Source organism: Centruroides vittatus, unplaced genomic scaffold (assembly GCF_030686945.1).
Source record: "Centruroides vittatus isolate TY-2023 unplaced genomic scaffold, ASM3068694v2 contig_394, whole genome shotgun sequence".
Classification (NCBI taxonomy): Eukaryota; Metazoa; Arthropoda; class Arachnida; order Scorpiones; family Buthidae; genus Centruroides; species Centruroides vittatus.
The window spans coordinates 146442-167180 of NW_027122210.1; the positions used below are offsets into that span (position 1 = coordinate 146442).

The 20739-nt window shown below is 30.7% G+C and overlaps 2 protein-coding genes across 2 annotated transcripts; one reads left to right on the forward strand and one right to left on the reverse strand.

The window, feature by feature from the left end:
• Positions 1–9867: 9867 nt before the first annotated feature.
• LOC136976134 (patched domain-containing protein 3-like) lies at positions 9868–18437 on the forward strand. Its single transcript, XM_067271346.1, has 5 exons — positions 9868–9879; positions 9951–10971; positions 11049–11366; positions 14341–15341; positions 18369–18437. The coding sequence occupies exons 1-5, from the start codon at positions 9868–9870 to the stop codon at positions 18435–18437; spliced, it is 2421 nt and encodes an 806-aa protein (XP_067127447.1).
• An 813-nt stretch (positions 18438–19250) lies between these two features.
• On the reverse strand, positions 19251–20297 carry LOC136976135 (uncharacterized protein F54H12.2-like). The gene has a single exon (XM_067271347.1). The coding sequence runs from the start codon at positions 20295–20297 to the stop codon at positions 19251–19253; it is 1047 nt and encodes a 348-aa protein (XP_067127448.1).
• Between the last annotated feature and the right edge of the window lie 442 nt (positions 20298–20739).

Here is a 20739-nt window from a genome sequence, read left to right on the forward strand (position 1 = left end):
CTAAAGAAACGACATTGAGTTTTATTTTCTTCATTATCTCAAAAGTTTATTTAAAATTTCTTTTACGTAAGTTTTATTTATGAAATGAGATTAAGAATGGGGAGATTTTCGACAATAAATTAGCAGAAAATATAATTATATTCTGAGATTTTAGTAAGAAAACTAATAGATTCTATTTTTTAACAGAACAAGTTGTCTGAACTAGTAATTTTTATGAAAATATCACACCAAATTAGTAAAACTGCTTTTACCTATTAACAAATGAAATCTTATTCATCTCACATAACACGTTTAATCAGTAATAAAACATTAAGAAGCGTTTTAAAAGATATTATTTTTTTCATATTGTAAGCCTATTTTCTAGGGCCACCATGAGTTTGGCAAGCACACAAGGAGATGGTGGCTAACGACGAACAGTTTTGACGTATCCGGAATGAATTGCTGGTAAAAAAAATTCTAGAAGTTTCACACTCAAATTTGTTCTCGGGCCATGGTTCAAACATGAATTTTCCGCAAAATGATTTTACCAAAGTTAATGAACGTGAGGATTTTCGATTCGATAAGATAAGGGAGAATTATAACATGTCGTTGATCTTCAAAGGAGGATGCTTTCCGAGAGGAGTTTTAAGGAAACCTGGCCTGCCTTTAGGTTTTATATGTGCGAAGAAAACTCAGAAACTCCACATGGACATGCGATGATCCAGATGCAAACCAACAATCAACTACCCGTACTCTCGGCTTTTCGTCACTTTGTCACTGGTTCCACTTTTTATTTTTTATTTTTAATATCTATAAGTACTGCATTAAAATGTCACAACATATGATCGCAAACATTTCATAGAAAACGATCTCAAGATTTCGTATAGAAAGAATTGGGGTTTCACACTTTCCAATCTTTCGTTTACCCCGGAATTTCGAGAAAGAAGTGATTTGTTCGCCGGGATAACTAATTATATTTCGGAAAATTTTGAGGTATAATTAGTTATTTTTAATATATAAAACAAATCGTAAAATCGAATGATATTAAAGTACTTAGAAAATGAAAAATAATTATATGTCGTGCAACCTCCAAAATAATATAAATAATAATGTTGCGTAAAATATGTATTATAAATTATCTTTAAATTATCTTATTTTCGGTTTTTAAATAAAACATAATACAAAATATCGTCTTTAATGCATTTAAGACGAGATAGACGTTAGATGTTTCTCAACCTACAGTACTTTTTTTGCCGTCTAGTATTGTTGATTCGTCTACCAGACTGCTTTAGCGGCATCAAGCTTATAGCCCGATAATTCGGCAGTTGGTTTGGCTTTAATAATTAAGTTTACGAAAAAAAACTTAATACTTGCGGACTAAGTACTAATATGAATTCTTGCCTTATTCGCACAACTTGGCATAACGCAGTTATTAGAAGCTACAGGGCATGGTTAAAAATTAAAACAGCATCGGCACAATTATTCGAGATATTACAGATCCGGACAAGTAAAGGGTTTTCATATTCTTGTCATAAATAGGCTACATATTAATTATTGACAATCTGTGAAATATTCTTTCTTCTTACTGCTCTCGCTTAGAAAAAAAAAATGGCTGATTTTATAGATAATATGATAGAATCAGAAAGACAAATAGGTCTAAACTGTGTATACATGTATATGTTTTAATAATTTTTACGTAACTTTACAATAGGTGAGTCACTTTTTTGTATTTTACAATAACTTTATAATAATTAATAATGTGAAATTTTCTTAATAAAATATCATAACAAATAATGCCACCAAATGTAGACAGGGAATTTACCTACTTGTTGCTGGATTTTTATATTTAAATATTCAGAAAGATTCTAATCGAAAAAGTATTATTGTCCTTGATTAAAAGCTAACGAAAAAAACATTTAGGCATTTCATTATTTTAGGATTGATTTTCCTGCAGCCCAGAGATATAGGCAAACTTGTTCTTTTATAATTTAATTATTTCCTCAAGCCTGGAGATATAAGTTAACTTTTTTTCTCTGTAATTTTATTGTTTTTATCGAGGTTGAAAATGTGGGTCAACTTCTTTTCCAAAATTTATTATTATTTTAATTCTAGATATATAGGTTAATTTGTTCTTCCCCTATAATTTAATTCTTATCTTTTCACTAGAGAATATCGATTAGATTGTTATTTCCTGTTTTAGCGAAATATGTAGGTGAAGTTAATTATCTTGTACATAAGAGGGATAGGTTTAGAGGTTATTTTACATTACTTCCACATTTCCGTGTATTCGTAACACTTGTTTTAGCTATCAAATTTGTATACATTTACAGGAATTTAAACACCCTTTCAGTTGCCGATCGTTCTTCTAAAACAATACTTAAGAAAACATGTCTGAAGGTAAATATGTTAATTTTAATTTTTTCATTGAAATATTTATTTATAATAATAATAAACTCATTATAATTTACATTTCAATATAAAAAAAAAACAGAGTGGGAAAAAAATCTTAAACCTAAAATACCGAGGAACATGAATTTATAATAACTAAATTCGATTTAAATTATACATTGCAGCAAAGTAAGTCTATGAAAATTCTTCCGTATAAACATAAAATTCGTGATAATCAATTTATGAAATCGAATTTCAAAGTAACATATACGTTTCTCTGACAAGAGAAACAAAAAGATCGTATCCTACAAATAAGTTTAACATTATAAAGATATAATGATAATAATTAAAAATTTTAAATTGCATATTTCTGACCAAATTAAGAAAACCTTCACAGAAGATTATTCACATTATCTGAAATTATCTGAATTATAAAATAGCTTAAGCTAAACTGGAAATTTATCATCTGATCTATAACTTTCAAAATAAATAGTGGCGATTGTCTAATAAAAGAAAGAACGTAATAAACTTTTAAATGTTGTTTTGAAACATACAGAAATTAAATCGAACTCTTTCTTTTCTTGTACAAATGCCAATGTTTCTATAATTTCCGTACACACATTGGCATAATTATTTTTACTCACAAACGTCAAAAATTTTTAGAACATTGCAGATTGGTTTGTATATTAAGGGTTTGATTGTTAAAAGTTGAAAGAAGAGATGGTCACGTGTGAAATCTCGAGGAAGGTAAGAATTCATAAAACTATTATTCGTTATCGGCATTTAAAGTTTGTTATGAAACTTACCTTAATTTCGAAAAAGTGGCTTTCACAGTTTTATAATAATTGAGAATAGAAGACATTTAAAATATCATAAACAGATAATAAAACAAAATTGTAAATTTTTTGGAAAAGTGAATTAATAATACACTTATTAAAGTTTACGCTGCTCAAGATAAACGTTTTGGAAAAAATAATCACAGCAAATGTGTACGGTTTATTGTGAACTAAATTGTGATGGTAATTTTCTTTAGTATTTTTCTGCACTAATTTTCAAATTTTTGAGTAAATACAGAAAATTGAAATGGTTAATGTTACCTTAGGTAACCAAGATGGCAGCTCGTCTCTAATTCCAGTAAGGAAACAGTGGGACTCACGTTCTAACCTAACCTAACCTATTCTAATAAATTACCACAATTATTAGCAATCAAATTATTAGAATAGGTTAGGTTAGGTTAGAACGTGAGTCTCACTGTTTCCTTACTGAAAGTAGAGACGAGCCGCTATCTTGTCTACCTAAGGTAACAGTAACCTTTGAAATTAATTGATAGTTTTTCTGATTATCGACTTTGAATACTGACGATGCTATCCACGAAAGAATAATTTTTAAAAAATTTTACAGAAGACAAAAGAATATTCAAAATTTTCTATATCAATAGATTTTATTACAATAGGTTTTTTCAACAGGCTTTATACACAATAGACCATTATTAATCTCAAGGTTGTAGATAAGCGTGGTAAAATTGACGTAACAATTTTTTTAGTTAAAATCCAAGACAATGGCTGATAACATATAGAAGTTTTCCGTGAATTTCAAAATGACTATTTGAAATGCACAAGAATAATACAATGCATTTATTTTCGTATAATACTGAATTTGTATTCAATCATTTTTTCAAAGACAAAATCTGTAATAAATTTTAGTAAAGTTGTATGTAAAAGGTACGAACGTTACAAGATAGAATCGTTTATATTTGTATTAAAGTTTTGAGAATTATCACAATAAATAACTTGTTAAACTCGTTTCGTAAAATAATTAAACAAATTTGCATGAAATTGCTTACAAATAATTAAGTGATTAATTTTTTGATAATTACATATTATAACTCAAATGTCAATAATAAGTTTAAGCTATAATTTCATTACAGCTTACGATAGATTTCTACAACAGAGTTGCGAAAGTTGCCCGGCAAAACTTTAAAAATGTCTGGCGCCATCTGTTACGATATTTTATTTTAAAATTTTCTATATTAGTAATTATCGTACAACTAGCAGATGAGCCCGGCATTGCTCGGACAAAAAGTAACGTAGCGAAAATTAAGATTATTATGTTATAGCCAATCTTATCAGTTTCCACAGAATGAAAGAACTGCTTACTCTTTTTGAGACTAATTGGAAAATTTTTAAATAATCCAAAAATATGTGTGTTTTCTGCGAAAACCCAAATAACTGTATTGAAAATAGTACAATAGAAGCAGAATTCTTCACGATGATTCTTAATATTACCCCTCCCTTCACGCGGAGTAATCCAAAAATCCCTTCTTAGTGTACATTCTCATGACGTACCCTATCTGTGTACCAAATTCCAACTTTCGACTCCTGATTGTTTGAGCTCTGTGTTTATTATTATCATTTGTTTTTATAGATTGTAAAAATTAGGTCGTCACTTTTCTGAAGCTACTTACAGAATTTTTAGATGAGTCTAAAGTATGTTCGATTTCCCGCAAAAAGGCATAAATTTGCATCTAAAATAGTACGGTAGAAACCGAGTTCTTCGTGTGAAGACTTAATTCTCTCCATCTCCCCCGTAAGAGATAATTTTGGAATTTCCTTTCTTAATGTACATACTCGTAACATACCCAAACTGTGTACCAAATTTTAGCTTTCAACTCCTAACCGTTTTCACTCTGCGCTTATTATTATCAACACATCTCGATTATATCATAAAGTGAGATAAAGCATAATGTTAACAATAGAGATGTTTTTATAAAAGAAAATTCCAAAATTTTACTATCGAGTAAAATCTTTATTAAGTCCGACTCCTTCGAATATTCTCACATAGCTTTCTCTCTGTCCTCATTTATTGACACTGAACCGCCGGAATTTAAAAGCGTCAATCTTCTCGTGTAAACAAACGTCTTTCAAAATTTCAAAAATTTTCGAAAAAGTTAATAAATATACAGGTTATATGCTATTAAGATTTAAACCGAATGAGCAAAATCGTTTTTCCCCTTACTCACATATTATATACAAGTATATACAGACAATCCTACCAAGTTTTTTGCATTTACCGACGTTTGGTGGTCCTCTGAGTTAAAAAAAATGTAATAATTGGAGATATTTTTATTCGGCTGATCACCATACTTTTTCCTTGTTTTATATTACAGCAGGGAAAGAAAAAGTAGTAGAAAATTCAGTTATAACTATAGAAGATAAAGTTTCGTCCTTCACAGGTATGATTAACTTGAATCATTATAAAAAACTAAATTTCATACACGTCTTTTCACTTCAAAACAGGTTTGCAGCATATCCATACACTCAACCAAATGTAATATTTAAAAGCAGGAAAAAGAAAATAATTTTAGATATAGCGGGAAAGTAACTTCATAAAGGAAAATAATTTTTTCACAATTTTTAAATGAACAAGTTTTAAAATACGAAGTGTTCGAAAAAAATTTATAAAATTAATATTGAGGCATGCAAACAAATTCTAAAGCCTTCAGTATAGAAATAAAATCAGTTCTTGTTGCATAAAACAGTGTGAATGTTAGACGATTGCACTTAATACAACATAATAAACAACGAAAGTGGAAATACGTAGGATCGAAATTTGAAAATTTCAGTCAAATTACATTTAGTTTTCTAACAATTAATGATGTGATTAGTTTTAAACTAAATTATAAATTATCGTACGAATGAAATTAAAAATATAAAAGCAGTATTAGAAAAAAATTTAATAATAGCTCGAAGCAAAAACTTAAAATTCAGTCGTCGTAAAAAGCATTGCGTCGAATAATTACCACAAACTACGTCATCCACGGAAAATTCTATAGTTGCAGAACACAGTAAAAGTTCCACTTGAGAGAGTCACGCACGTGTGTGTCGAATACTATTGTTCTCAATTTCTTGTAATAGTAAAATTATTCGGTAAGTGACAATTAATATATCGAATGCTATATATTTAAATTAATATATGACTTAAAAATATATATATGAAATAGTAATATAATAGCCTTTCTTAACTGCAATTAAAGTAAAATTGCTTGATATTTACTTGTTTTTGTCCATGAATGTCGATAAATATCAACTGCGCACCTAATAAAGCAATTATTTTCACTTTGACGTTGCTTTAGGGTTAGTATGCCGACTTGAAGAGGAAAAATCGTTAACCCCTCATCAGGGATGATTTAGTAGCACTCTCCTATGTGGGTGGTGTCGTATGAGGCAGGAAATACAAAAGCGCCTTACAAAACCGTTTGTTCATAGAAAGGTTTCTTACACGGGCAAATGAGTACTTGCCGGATCAAAAAAAGAAATTTATCAAATGTACCGAACGTTCGAATGCGCTGATTTTCTGTGCAAGTTTCGTACGTCGAGCCACCCGGGGCAGCGGCGAGTTGGTGGCTGATGGAACTTTCCTAGTACACACGGAAATTTCCTCAAACTCGTTTCTTTTGATGATGACACTCAGAGGAATGAGGTGACTAAAATAAAAATTCCCGCTGTAAGTCTTTGAACATATGAGTTTTTATATAATTTTCGTCCCTAAATATTGTATCGAATGTTTGTTATTTCTTTCTCTCGCTCTTCGATTCGTCTTTCAAGAGGAGAATTGAGATCAGTACGGGTCGCAAGAAACGTAGAGGTGGTCTACTATCATCACGACTCTTACCGAAATTACCGATAGAACTAAGACACCAGCGCTGCTATTTTCTATTGTCGATCTCTTTTATTGCGTTCTAAAATTATAATAAACACTTCCCTTTTTCTATTTTTTTGTTTATTGAAACCTTGTCCGTTTCTCGATAGTATGAGAGATGATGTCAAAGTTCGACTTTGCCGGCTCGACGCGGGTGAACTCTACACCTTGCAGAATGAATTGTTTGTTTTCCGTCGTGTTAATAATTCATTACAAACTGTTTTAAACTTTTTTGGTTTTGAACTCAATCTGAACCCTCGTTGTTGTTAAATCACTCAATTGTTCTATTTGTTTGCTCTTCTTTACTATTTATCTCTTCACTTATCAATATTTTATTGAAGTTCTAACTTAAATTTTAGTGGAAATATCCAAAATATGTAATCTCCTTTGTAATTCGTTAGTTATTGAATTAATTTCTATAAAATTCTTTCTTTTTCATTAAAAGATATAATTAAAATCCTGTTACACATTACGGATTACTATAAAATTGTTTTAGTTATATAAATATATAAAAATAAATTAAAGACAACAGCACTTAAGACTTGAGGCATTAGGTCCCATTAACTATATGCTAAAGTCAGTTTATTTCAATTCGAATATTTTCCTCCATTATGTGTTAGATACATGACAGACACTACTCTTTTGTTTAAGGAAGACTATAATGTACAGGGACAAACCACTACTCACTTAAAGTGAATATATTTTAAATTAAATTAATTAAAAATTTTATTAATAGTTCCAGCTCGGCATTGTGTCAATATCACTATAAATAATTGCCCGTTTCGTGTATAGAAGTACTGTACATGTTGTTTCGATTAGTTCTCATATCGTAGCTTAAGAATCAGCGGGAGAATGTATGATACGTAATCGATAAAAATATAAAATGTCGGATATGTTGCACGTATGGATAACATGTCGGACCTCTTTTCTCACAACCGGCTTTCCAGTGTCTCCGTGGCTTTCCCAAGGAAACAATGGGGAAGCCGGGAGAAAAGGAAAAACCCACAATGGGCTTTCTTTCTCTTTTGCTCGCAGAGGAGAGAAATTATAAAAAATTAATATTTTTACTGTTAATGATATTATGTTGGAAAATGAATGGTTTTCTGCTGTTTCAAATAAATAATAATTTATTCTAATTTTACTAGTAAAATACGAAAAAAAATGCAAACGTTATTGATGATTAAGTCCAAATAAATATATTATACTTAATAACAAAAATTAAGTAACAAGTTGATTAACTTTTCCGGCAACATTTAAAACGGTGTGTGTGCCGCCATCTGTTACGATATTTTGTCGAAAAAATTTTCATTATCGATGAGAAATTATTACTTTATAGCTGATAATCATATGAATGCGGATGTAATTTAATCTGTCGTCTATATTTTTACGCAAACACATACTTAAATATATTTATATACAGTATGCATATAAGAAATACTTCTTCTTTTGTATACATCTTACAATCGAATACGTTGTAGTTTGATTCAAAAGATAGAAGTTATTTTATAAAAACAAAAACACAAATTTCAAATGTGAATGCACGCAAATGTATCTGACAGTAAAGTTTTAGTTTTAGGTGTTGCCTGTACTAAAATATTTTTTATAATCATACCCGTCACCGGGTTGGCCGAGTGCACACACAGGAAGTTGTATCATTTTATTTTTTAAAAATTTCTTTAAGCAAAGTAGTAAATTTTCAAGATTACTTTTGTTGTTATAATTTTCCAAAGACTGATAATGGCCATTATTATTAATACTTAAATCGTGAAAACAATGCACAAAAGATAAATTTCTTGACGTCATTTTTTTCCTTCAAATGCCTGCTACTGAATTAACTTCCCTCATCGATAAAATACATGCGCTTCGAACGGGAAATTAATTAAAGTTTTGGAACTTTTTTGTTAAATTTAAATTAAAAACAATACAATTGTTTACGACGAAAATGGACTGTATACAAGCACACACAATAATTGCACTATTAAAACAACTTTATTACTCACAACAATCCAAAACACTGCGATAATACTGCCCGGACTCCTCTCGAATCCGTTCCACAGCCAAGATGGCGTCCACGCTCTCAGGAACAACCAAAAGACGCGCGAAACGAAAGCGCCATCTCACAACATTAAAGTTTTCCAACAAAAAATAAAAAATAATTTAAACATTACTTTAAACAACAATATTAGAAACTATATCAAGAAAAAAGTTTACTTTAATATTTACAAATGTGATTCACAAACAAATGGTCCACTCGTAAATAAAACAGTTTGTTCTCATGAATGAAAGAGAATTAATCTAGAAATCAAAAGTAAACAACATATTGAACAAACAATATCTACTTTTTAAATAATTAAAGCATTCTATTGTTTTGTTTCATTGTGTTTTTTATTAAACACTTTAAATAAAGTAAAAACACTGAAAAGAGGACAATAAAAATAAAAACAGCCTTCCTTTACAGGTTATTATGTATGCATGATTGCTCCAAAAGCTGTATATTTGAGAAGGTTTTCGTTAACACAGTTTTCTGTAGTAGTATTTGAAACAGTAATATTGTTCAATTTTAATGCTTCGACGATAGAACTTCTTGCGAGAAAAATAACAGCAACTACTTAACGGAAAATTGCTTAAATTGTACAATTTCAAGAGAGTCAACCAGTGAAGAATTCCAAAATCACGTGATATTATGTTCATGAAGGTACTCATGAAAAGTACTTCATTCAATCTGATAGGGGTTTCCATCTGAAGCATTTTACACTGAATATTGTCAGGACAATTCAGAATATTTTCAACTTCAACACGACAATGAATAAACAGGTAAAAATCAATCGACTCTATAAAACATTTCAAATACCTATGCTAAAGTGTTTTCTATTTAAATTATTTAGGTAAGAAGACACGACACTTCAAACAAAACAAGATGTTTGTGTTTGACAAACATCGTAACCAATATAATTGGTCGACTTGGTGTAATAATTAGTCGATATCCCGTTTATTTTGTCATTGTTCCTGTCATTGTCTCCGGTTTATTCTCAATCGGACTGATCAGAATTCAAACCAATGACGACACCGATTTTCTCTTAACTGCAGACAGCGGTAAATTTTTTGATGCCAAACAGTTTATAGATAAGACATTCCCTACAAATTTGGGTAGTTTCGACTTTTTACGACTTACTAAACGCCCGCTTTTTCCAGTAATTTACATAGTAAATGACAGAGAAAGCAACATTTTACACGAAGAATTCTTAAACGAAATACAAATTGCAGATAACGTAGTAAAAAATATTATAACTCATGTAGATGGAAAGAATATTAGTTACTCGGACGTGTGTCAGATTGTAAATGGCAAATGTTTAGAAAATACTCTTATTGATCTGCTAAACAACTCCGAAAATGCTATTCATGAAATATTAAGGATGAAGTATCCTGTCAATATAGATCCTGTAACATATGCGTACAAAATTTCTGGTGTGAATTTGGGAGGAGTGACGACAGACGACAAAGGATACATAAAACAAGCAAAAGCCGTTCGTTTATTTTATGTACTAGACGAATCGGATACAAACAAGAAACAGTGGAATGAAGAATGGACGAAGGCACTATACAAGAAGTTGAAGGATTATAGCTTCGAGCATATTAAAACATTTCCTGAACCGATCGAGTCATCCATTTTTGAACTAAGACGCATCTCACTAGAATTAGTGTCCTTGATAAGCGTGGCTGTGGTCGTAGTCGCCATTTTCTCTATGAAGACAAACATGACTAACAATTGGGTAAAGTCCAAACCCTGGTTAGGCGTAGCTAGCGTCGTATCTTCCGGTCTGGCGGTGGCCACCGCTTTTGGATTATTATCCGCCTGTGGAGTAGAAAATCTTCGGTGGAACGTCAGTCTTCCTTTTATGATTCTTGGTAAGCTAAACCATAAAATACTTGCAAATACTGATACATTTTGCTTTACTAATTTTTATTGATTTCATATATTAAAGCTACTGAAGTGGACGACTCATTTGTCGTATTGGCTTGTTGGAAGGTGACAGATCGCGGTGACAGTGTAGAAAAGCGAATGGAACAAACATATCGCAACGCTGCCGTGTCTATCACTATAACGTCTCTAACGAATTTCTTCTCCTATTGCATTGCCATGATGTCACCATTCCCGGGTATAAGAATATTCTCTTTGTATGCCGCAACGTGCATCTTCTTCAGTTATTTCATTCAGTTGTTTTTCTTCGGCGGATGTTTGGCATTAAGTGGATACAGAGTAGAGAAGGGTCTTCATCCTTTGACATTTAAACCAACATTTGGTAAAAATTTTAAAGTTATTTAACTTATATCAGTAATTATTTTAGAATTTATAATAATGGTTTAAAGTATAAACTCTATTGTGCTACACACTTTTCTTTTCAATAACAGGACATTTCACTTGAAACATAGAGACGCCGTTAAATACATTTTAACTAATGCTGTCTTCGTTTTAGATTGGATATTATAAAAGTAGTTAATATTATGTATTGAGTGTTTAATTCTAACTTTATTTACTTATTTTTTTAAATGTTGAAATGTAAAAACTAGAAGTTATTTTTATATTGAAAGTTATATTTTTTCAGTAAATGTGACAACAAACACAAAACAGTTGATTTTTATAATACATATACAAGTTAATTACTTTCCGGTTATGTTATATATAACAGAGGAATAGTATGGCAATAAATCGATGAACGGCCTTCCAAAACGTTTATAATTTTGGACTCAGGGAACCGTGAAACTTCGAGACATGCAAAATTGTTCGGGTGTTTTCTGTATATGTAGTTATTAGAATGTCTTGGTAAACGATATTTTAAACTTAAGTATTTGGGGCATTCGTGGTAGTAAATTTCGTTCATTAAAGGTCGTGAGGGTAGGAAATAAAAGAATTCGTACATCATGTCTGGAGTAAATCGTACTTAAAGACGATGTTAGTCGTTATAAGAATTTACAATTTTTGATAAAACTATTTCTTATATTAAAAATTCAGTTTTTTTACCTTATAATAATTAATGATATGAAAAGTTTTAATAACAAAAATAATAACACAGTACGTTATTAATTTTATTTTTAAACGTTGCCGAAAAAGTTAAGCAACTCGTTTCTGCATTTTTTATACTTTTCACAATGAATATTCCGTTTTAATGGTGTAATTTAAAAAATATCGAAAGCATAGCAGTCTCAGAAAGCGAAAAATTTTTGCATCCAATATAGTCTGTACATCTATCACTTATCAGTATAACAAAAGTGAGATAAGAGGCAAAGGCTATTCTAATGTCACGTATTTAATATTAAAATGCTTATATATTTGTTTGTGCCTAGAATAAAAGCAACCGGACGGATGTTTCTTGCATCCAAACAAACAACCGATGGACTATCTAAATTAATTCGGTGTCATTTTAGGTCTTAGAATGTGAAAAGATTGAGCAAGGTAATCCCAAATAACAATCAAACTACCTACCAAAAAATGATATAAAACTATATATACATTCTTTATTATTAAATGCTTGCAATTAACCTTCGCGGTGCCTGGTAAAGAAATTTCCGCCAAGCGTCTGCTGGAATCTCAAAGACCCGAAAATAAAACACTATATTATATGGCTTGTAAAGATAATTTCAATATTATCTTAATATATAAATATAATAGGTTTATTAAGACATATTTAGAATAAAACAATCATTGATTTACGTGAAATATTTATTCAACTTTTTTTGTTGTAACAAAAACATTAACTTTTTTTGTTGTAACAAAAACATTAACTTTGTTTTTCTAGAAATCTTGATGTAATCTAATTATAATTTAATTATTTTGGCTTCGTTTTAATGGCAAATAATATAATTATCTGTTAAAGCTTAAAAATTAATCTTCTTCAATCAAAATTTGAAATTGAGAATTCAGGCATTTTTCTTATAGTAATTTCGCATGTTCGATGCAAATAAATCTGGACCATTTTTTACAGACGCTCAGTAGCTGCTTAAACGTTTGTCTACTGACAACGTAAACGTGTTATAAATCAAGAAAACACAAAAACTACGAATTTTACACAAAAAAATATTACATACAATTTTGCAACGCGGAGCGCCTGGTGGAGTCTATGAGGCCTGGCACTTATTCGAACACGCCTTATTCGCAAGATATCGCGCGATAAACTAAAAATTTTGTGGTAGTCGCAAGCGCATGAAGAGAACTAAAGCTACTAATAACCTTAAGTCGCTAACGCAAACATTAATATATTTATGAACTTTTGAAAATGAGTCAAACCTCTCAGACCCCACCAGGCACCCAGAGGGTTAAAACTAAGTCAATACCACGTCTAATTTGAGTAGAACTGAAGGAAAATTCGGTTTCATTATTACCATTTGTACTCACTTCGAATCCATATTTCGAGTATTTTGCCAGAAATTTGTTTTCATCCTGCGGTAGATCGTGAGATCTTGTAATCATCAACTTTTATAGAGGCTTCTGTTACAGCGAACAATGAGTACACGCGTTCATTTACATTATATTTTAAATTCGAAATTTAAATTTCATTACAACATTTATATTGTAAAAAGATATATAGTGCTTAGAATATTTAAAAGTATATTCTCTTAAATCTTAATATTTCGGATGTGATTATAACGAAAATTCGTAGCTAATGTGATACTCAAGGATTCAACATTAGAGCTTTTTAATATCGAATTGTGTCATTATGTTATACTTTTTTGTCTCGATATTGCCTACTTCTACCTTGTTTATAAATAAGACTTATATACTACTGTAGTTTCTGATTAGCAAAGAGAGTAAGTCCGAGTCGAAAAGACATACTTTTTGCGAATCAGAAACTATACCAAAATAATAATACCTGTTATCAAACAAGCTCCATGTAGACAATATCGAAACAGAAACGTTATTGGTTATTGTTCATAAAGGTATATGGATGTATATTGCTTGTCTTTTTCAAAGATAATTAAAAAGATTTTACTACATTTGTTTCTGATTGCAAAGAAAGTTTTATCTGTAGTTCCATCTTAAATTTCATCTGTAGTAAAATCGTCAGTTAATCTGCTACAACATACATTCGCTTCCACCCATTAGTCTGTTGAATAAATTCGTATTATAAAATTTCGTAAAATTTCGTAAAATTTTTGTAAAATTATCTGTTTTTCTCATCATAGTTTTAATGATATTTTGTACCATAAGAATTCTTTATTATTATCAAATATAACACAACTAAAATTAATTCATTTATAGAAAATCATTTAATTTTACAGAAACTATTGGACAAAGTGACTATTACAAAGAAGAAAATGAAGACTGCTTTATGAAGTTCTTCAGAGATACATTTTCAGCTTTTATTTTTAACCCTGTTTCACAAATTCTTACTATCTTATCGTATCTTATATTATTGTCAACAGGCATATGGGGTGTTATGTCCATAAAGGAAGGGTTGAATGTTTACAAATTTAATTCAGAAAGCTCAGAAATTACACAGGGATTTCACGTTTTCTATAAATATTTTACCGAATACCCTTTTACGGTGCACGTGGTAATTAACGAAACTTTAGATTATTCTAATCCAGGAGTTCAACGATCAGTTGATAAATTCATGCAAAAATTTCATACGTTAAAAAATATAGCCGGACAAGAATACGAATTTTCTTGGTTAAAATATTTTAAGGAATTTCAAAATCATCCCATATCGAAATACTCCTTGAGAGGTTACGATCTGTCTCAAAAGCAGGATTTTATGGATGCTCTTCGAAACGTCTTCTTGAAATTCATAGGAGCCAAGCAATTTAAAAATGACATCGTGTTTAATTACAATTACACTGATATTGTGGCCAGTCGTTTCTTATTCACAGCGAAAAATGTTTCGGACAGAGTAACCGAATTCAAAATAGTAAACGATCTATCGAAAATAGCCGAAGAAGCGCCATTTTCCGTTGTTATCCATACAGTAATAACACCTATGGCCGAGCAAGGAATTGTTATCAGACAGTTAACATTTCAACTGTTCTGGATAACTTCCTTGTTAATTTTCGGCATTTTTGTTTCTTTAATTCCCAATTTGCATTGCGCTCTTATTGTTGCAATCTGTGTCATCTCCATCACCGTGCAGACGATCGGATTCATGTCTTTATGGGCAATCAATCTGGACATCGTGTCTCTGATTAGCTTGACTCTCTGCATCGGGTTTTGTGTCAATTATCCTACTCATATATGCTATTCTTTTATTACTTCACCACAAGCAACAACTGAAGAAAAGTTGAAGGTTAGTTTATGCCACGTAGGTTTCCCGTTAATTCAAGGGACAATTTCAACTGGATTGGTATTATTAATCATCACCTATTATAATACATTTGTATACAACACTTTCGTTAGAATCGTTTTTTTAATTGTACTGCAATCAATATTTCACGCATTGTTTCTTATTCCTACAATAATCTCGATAACTGCGTCGTGTACAAAAGCATGTCAAAAAAGAAGAGCATCCATAAATTTTGGCTGCACATAGATGATTCCATTCATAAATGTACAGTACTGGTAATTTTCTCATATACGTAATTATTGTAAATGGGCATATATTAACAAAATCAAATTTTCTTGAATTTGCTTTTGGGAATTAAAGTATTCCAGATGTTTACACATATTTTTTATATTCTGCTTGCTTGAGAATATTGTATACATGCTCATTAACAGGAGCAAATTAGACATTGCAGAATGGATGGAGAAAGTAAAGTACAGCAAGGAATGACGAAGAATTGCTCACAGCCAAAGACTTTTTAGGAGCAACGAGCTGATTGCTGTTAACAATAAAGCTGTTAATTAAATTAAATCTGTGTTTTACATCATTAACTTACTATTACAGAATTATAATAGCAATGTGTTATGAATAATTTGAGAATTTGTTTCCAATAAAAATATGTTTAGATTAAATTGATGGAATAAGAAACTTAAGACTTGAGCAATCTGAAAGGAAAATCTTGGCAGATTGCTAAAGTGTTGCATTATACAAGAAACACGACATTTATTTACGTGTTAGATATGTGGCGAATCTCGAAAAACATCACGTGGTTAATCGTTTTTAAGTGTTGCTCCAATAGTGAATTTTTATTTGTTAAGTGCTAAAATTTTGCTATTTCATATAAGTAGTATAAGGGAGAGAGACTGGGATAATTTGTTAAACTTTTAAGACTTTATAACTTTTATCGAAGTAACGCTCAACATTCCGAGGGAAAGACCTCGACCAGGGGCTAAAAATGGCAAAAACTGTTGAATCGTTTGAGCGTTTCTACGATATTTGCATTCCAAAAGCTCTCGTAGACATTAAAACCACGCCCATTTTTGTTGCCCCTTCGGATATACTTCACCGCGAAATGTGAGCGAGCGTTTTTACAATACGACGAACAAGCAATTGTAGAATAATTCGCCGATATTTTTGTTATATATTTTTTTAAGAGATTTTTTTTTGTTTATATATAGATCTCTCTTAAGAGAATCAATTTTTTTTATTTAAGAGAATTAATATTATTATTTATATAACTTTAATATTTAAGATATTTTTTTTCGTTAAGGCAATGCCGTCTGTTGGCAAAATATTAAACTTCATTTTTCTTCGAAATTTCAAAGGCGATTAAAAAAATAACAAACAGCGCGAACCGTCCGTTGCTATTCGGATCACGCCATTTGCTATTTGGTTTTTATCGATTCTTTTACAATATATATATATATTTTTTCTTTCTTTTATTTATTTTTATATTTTTATATATATTTTTATTTTTTTATATTCATATATTTTTTTCATTTTTATATAAGAAAATTAATCTTTTTATATATTTTTTATTTTATTTTTATATTCATATATTTTTATTTTTATAAGTTTTTTTGTTAAATTGGCGCCATCTGTCGACAAATATGTGTCGCGACTACAATTAAATAAACAACACACAATTTTCTCTCTTGTTTTTTTTATTCGAAAATACCAAACTAAATGGCATTATAATAATTAAAAAAAAACAAATAAATATAAAAAAAAGTTATAATAAAGAAAATGCTTATATTGATAACAAATATAGATGAGTAGATGAGGGGATCTCCATCAAATGTATCTAAAAAAACAATAAATATTATGTTGTATATTTATTTTAAAAGAAATTTTTATTATAAATAGTTTAAATTAGAAATTAAAAGTAGATTGTAAAGAAAATCCGCAAGAAAAAAAAGCAGAGGGCGTTAGTTGTTCTTTTTCAAAACAAAGAAGATAGTCAAACAAAGAAAGATGCTTAGTCATTGTGTCTAGATGCAACTGTTGCTTTTTGACTTACAATTGTTTCAAATATAAGAGACAATCGATAGGATTAAGCGATGTATCGCTATCAACAGTGTCTATAAGAACCGCAAAAGTAAGAAGTTTAAGATTAAAATTATAAAAAGTAAATTAAAGCTATAAAAAAAAGTTTAACAACTAGCTTTAGGAAGCATTAGCTTAAATTTATTTCAAATATTAAAAAACTAAAGAATGAGCTTATTCCTAGACACCGGTCTTTTCTTTTGCTTCGAAAAATCTTGCGGAATATTCTTACATCTATTATTTAAAATTTATATAAAGTTTTTGAAAAAAACTTACCATCTATTCTTCAAATAAAATTATTTTTCTCTCTCCCATTATAATAATTATTTTTTTAAAGCATTCTTGGAATATGATTACTTCTTTTTGAAACGATGCGTTTAAATCCGAAATTTTTGAATATGTTTTTCCAGCAAAATAAATAGATTCTTTTTTAAAAACTTGAATTGTTAATTTTGATTGGATGTTTATTGGTATAGATATTCGTGGGCGTACGTGATAAATGTTGTGAATGGGAATTACTGTTTCTGAAAAATTAGCAAATACTTTTTAAAAAAATACAAGTAAAAAAATTTTACTAAAATATAAAAAAGATAATTACCATTTTTGTCTAAAATTCTCCACACTCCTTTGTGGAAGAAACAAATTCTTCTTTCTTCATCCTCAAAATTTTTTAAAATTTGGGTTGTATCCCATTTTTCGTTTACGACATGATTGCCAGTATATAGACGATCTTCGAAGTTTAATAAATATTTCGTATAATACTTTGTTTCTAATGTTGACACATTTGACGGAGATCTCATCTTGGAGAGGGTTAAAAAATGGGGTAAAAGCGAAAGTATTTATACTCTAGGTTTATTAATATATGCGTTCACTTTCGCTAGTCCCTGTCTTAGCCTACGGCATCAAAGTCGCGTCTTATCTGTCCCTCTCTATCTTTTTACATTCTAGGTCAAAGATAGGCCTCCTAATTCAAAGTCAAGAATTCGAGGTGACCCGATTCCCACACAAAGCGACTAATGTTTTATAGTTTCAATTAAAAAACACATTTTTTTAAGTTTTAAAAAAATTTTATTTGAGTAAACTAACGCTACATTGGTTACATTTAATAAATATATTTGGTGGTATTTTACCAAAACGAAAATTATTGCGTACAAAAGCAATTACATAGTTATCATTAAAATATTTAGTATTAGGCTGAAGAATTTTTAAGTCTTGGTTTCTCGATATTTTGTAGAGAAAAAATAGGCAAAAGTATCTGCACGTAGGGCTATACGGACCTTGGAGCGTTCTTCGATTCCAGCGCAACTCCTTGGAATTCTGTCTTATGAACTTTATAATTTTCGGGATTTTTGGCGGTAGTCCGTATGAGTCAAAATAATAACAAGTCGAATTTCGGAAAAAAAGAGCTATCCAGTGTCGTCCGGGATTTTTGCTGTTCTCCGTATTAACGATAAAGCTTCTCTTCTTTCCGATTGTTTGAGGTAATAAATCCGAGGGATAAACGCCACCGAATGTCTTGCTAATTTCGGAATCACCTAACGCCAGTTTCCAGAGCGTAATCGTATCCATTAGTTGTTTAGTAGTCGACATAAATGTTTCGTGATCGATCGATTTCTATTGTATTACGATATTCTAAGAAGCATATGACGTTAACTGTTTCTGGCAAAGGTCTTTTGAACTTTAAATCGAAACTAACATTTCCATACGTCAACACAGAGGTATGGTTTTCGGATGCTGCGCGGTCGGGAGTTAGGTCGAATACGTGGAACATGTATCCTTGAGCGTAGTCAGAATACGATATATTAGCGAATTTTCCGTAGGGAATTCCCCCTATTTCTTCGAATAATGTTGCGTAACTTCGAGCGTAAGATTTGGCGTCAAAGTCTGGACAGAACGGGTTGGGCAGATTAAAATCGAATCTTTTATAACAGAAATATAGTTTAAGTCGAAATTTTCAAAATTGAAAGGATTTAAATCGATCTGTCCATTAAAAGCGTTATTTCGCACCAATCCGATTATAATTCTTTTCGGGATTTGACCGATTATCGCATTCGATATATTTGAACTTAAAATCCCTTTACTTAATGTAAATACTTTAATATTAACTCGTCGATAAGGCATTTTAATTACAGAATTTTCTAATGTTTTTTCCATTCCAATTAAGATGCTAGGACTTACTTCTATTCTATTTACTTTTAACGTAATATTCTTTAATCGAATCTGATAATTATCGGCCGTCGCCATTAGAGCGAAAGCGTCTTTCGAACGTTCCAATTTTATTCGAACGTCTACGCCGTTTATCAATAATTTAGGTTGATTAATAAAATCGAAATGAAGTCGTCCGTATAAATCTAATACTTGGCTTTTGCTGCTTTTCTTAAACCTGGTGACTAATTCTTCATTCTTGGCGTCTTTAATCGGATTGGTTTCGTTTAAAAATCCGGCGGTGTCTTTGTAGAAGAAAGAGCTGCTTAAATAGGTTTTTTGCGCTTCTTCGGAGGAAAATAATAGATTTTCTATTATCGCTCTATATGGGTAATTAACGTGCGTAGATATAGTTTTATCATTAAATATCGTAGTACATTGAGAGAACATCGAATGCAAAAAATTATTCACGGGTGTTACTAAATCGGCATCAAGAGTAGAAGTTCCATTTTGTTTAGTAACAGTAACTTGCGCATTAATCGAAATACTGCTCAAATCTATTAAGTTTTCTCTGGAGCCGGGGATTAGAAATTCTATAGGAGATTTCTGATCAGTTATCGAAGCGATGGGATGTAGAATAGCCTCGGTAGTATTTAAAATCGCCAACTGGGTCGGAATAGTTTTAAAAAAATCTAGTTCTGATTTTAAACACGGACAGGAGAAAGGATCCATTTTTTTAGGAGAAAATATCTACTACTTTCCTCTTCTTAGTATTCTTTTGTTTTACGCTTTTTCTTAGACGTTTTCGTTTTTTACCCGACTCCACTTTGAATTTTTTTGAATGACGTCATCTTTTATTTCTCGACCTGCTTGATTAATTCTCGATAGAGCCGAGTCTTTTAACGATTTTCCCGTGAGTATATCCGACCCGATATCTTTCGCTATATTTAACGCTTTTTTTCCAATATATCGACTCGCGTGTTTTAATATTGGTAATGCTTCGCGAAAAATTGATCCGAAAAATCCATATCTTCGTTGAATCGGCAACTTTTAAAGTACGGTCCTCTTCTCCATTGAGGAGTAACATAAGGGGTGTGAGGAAATATAGAATCGGGATATCCTCCCTTCTGCGAACGATAATAACTAATACAGTCCTCCGGTTTAAGCTTCATTT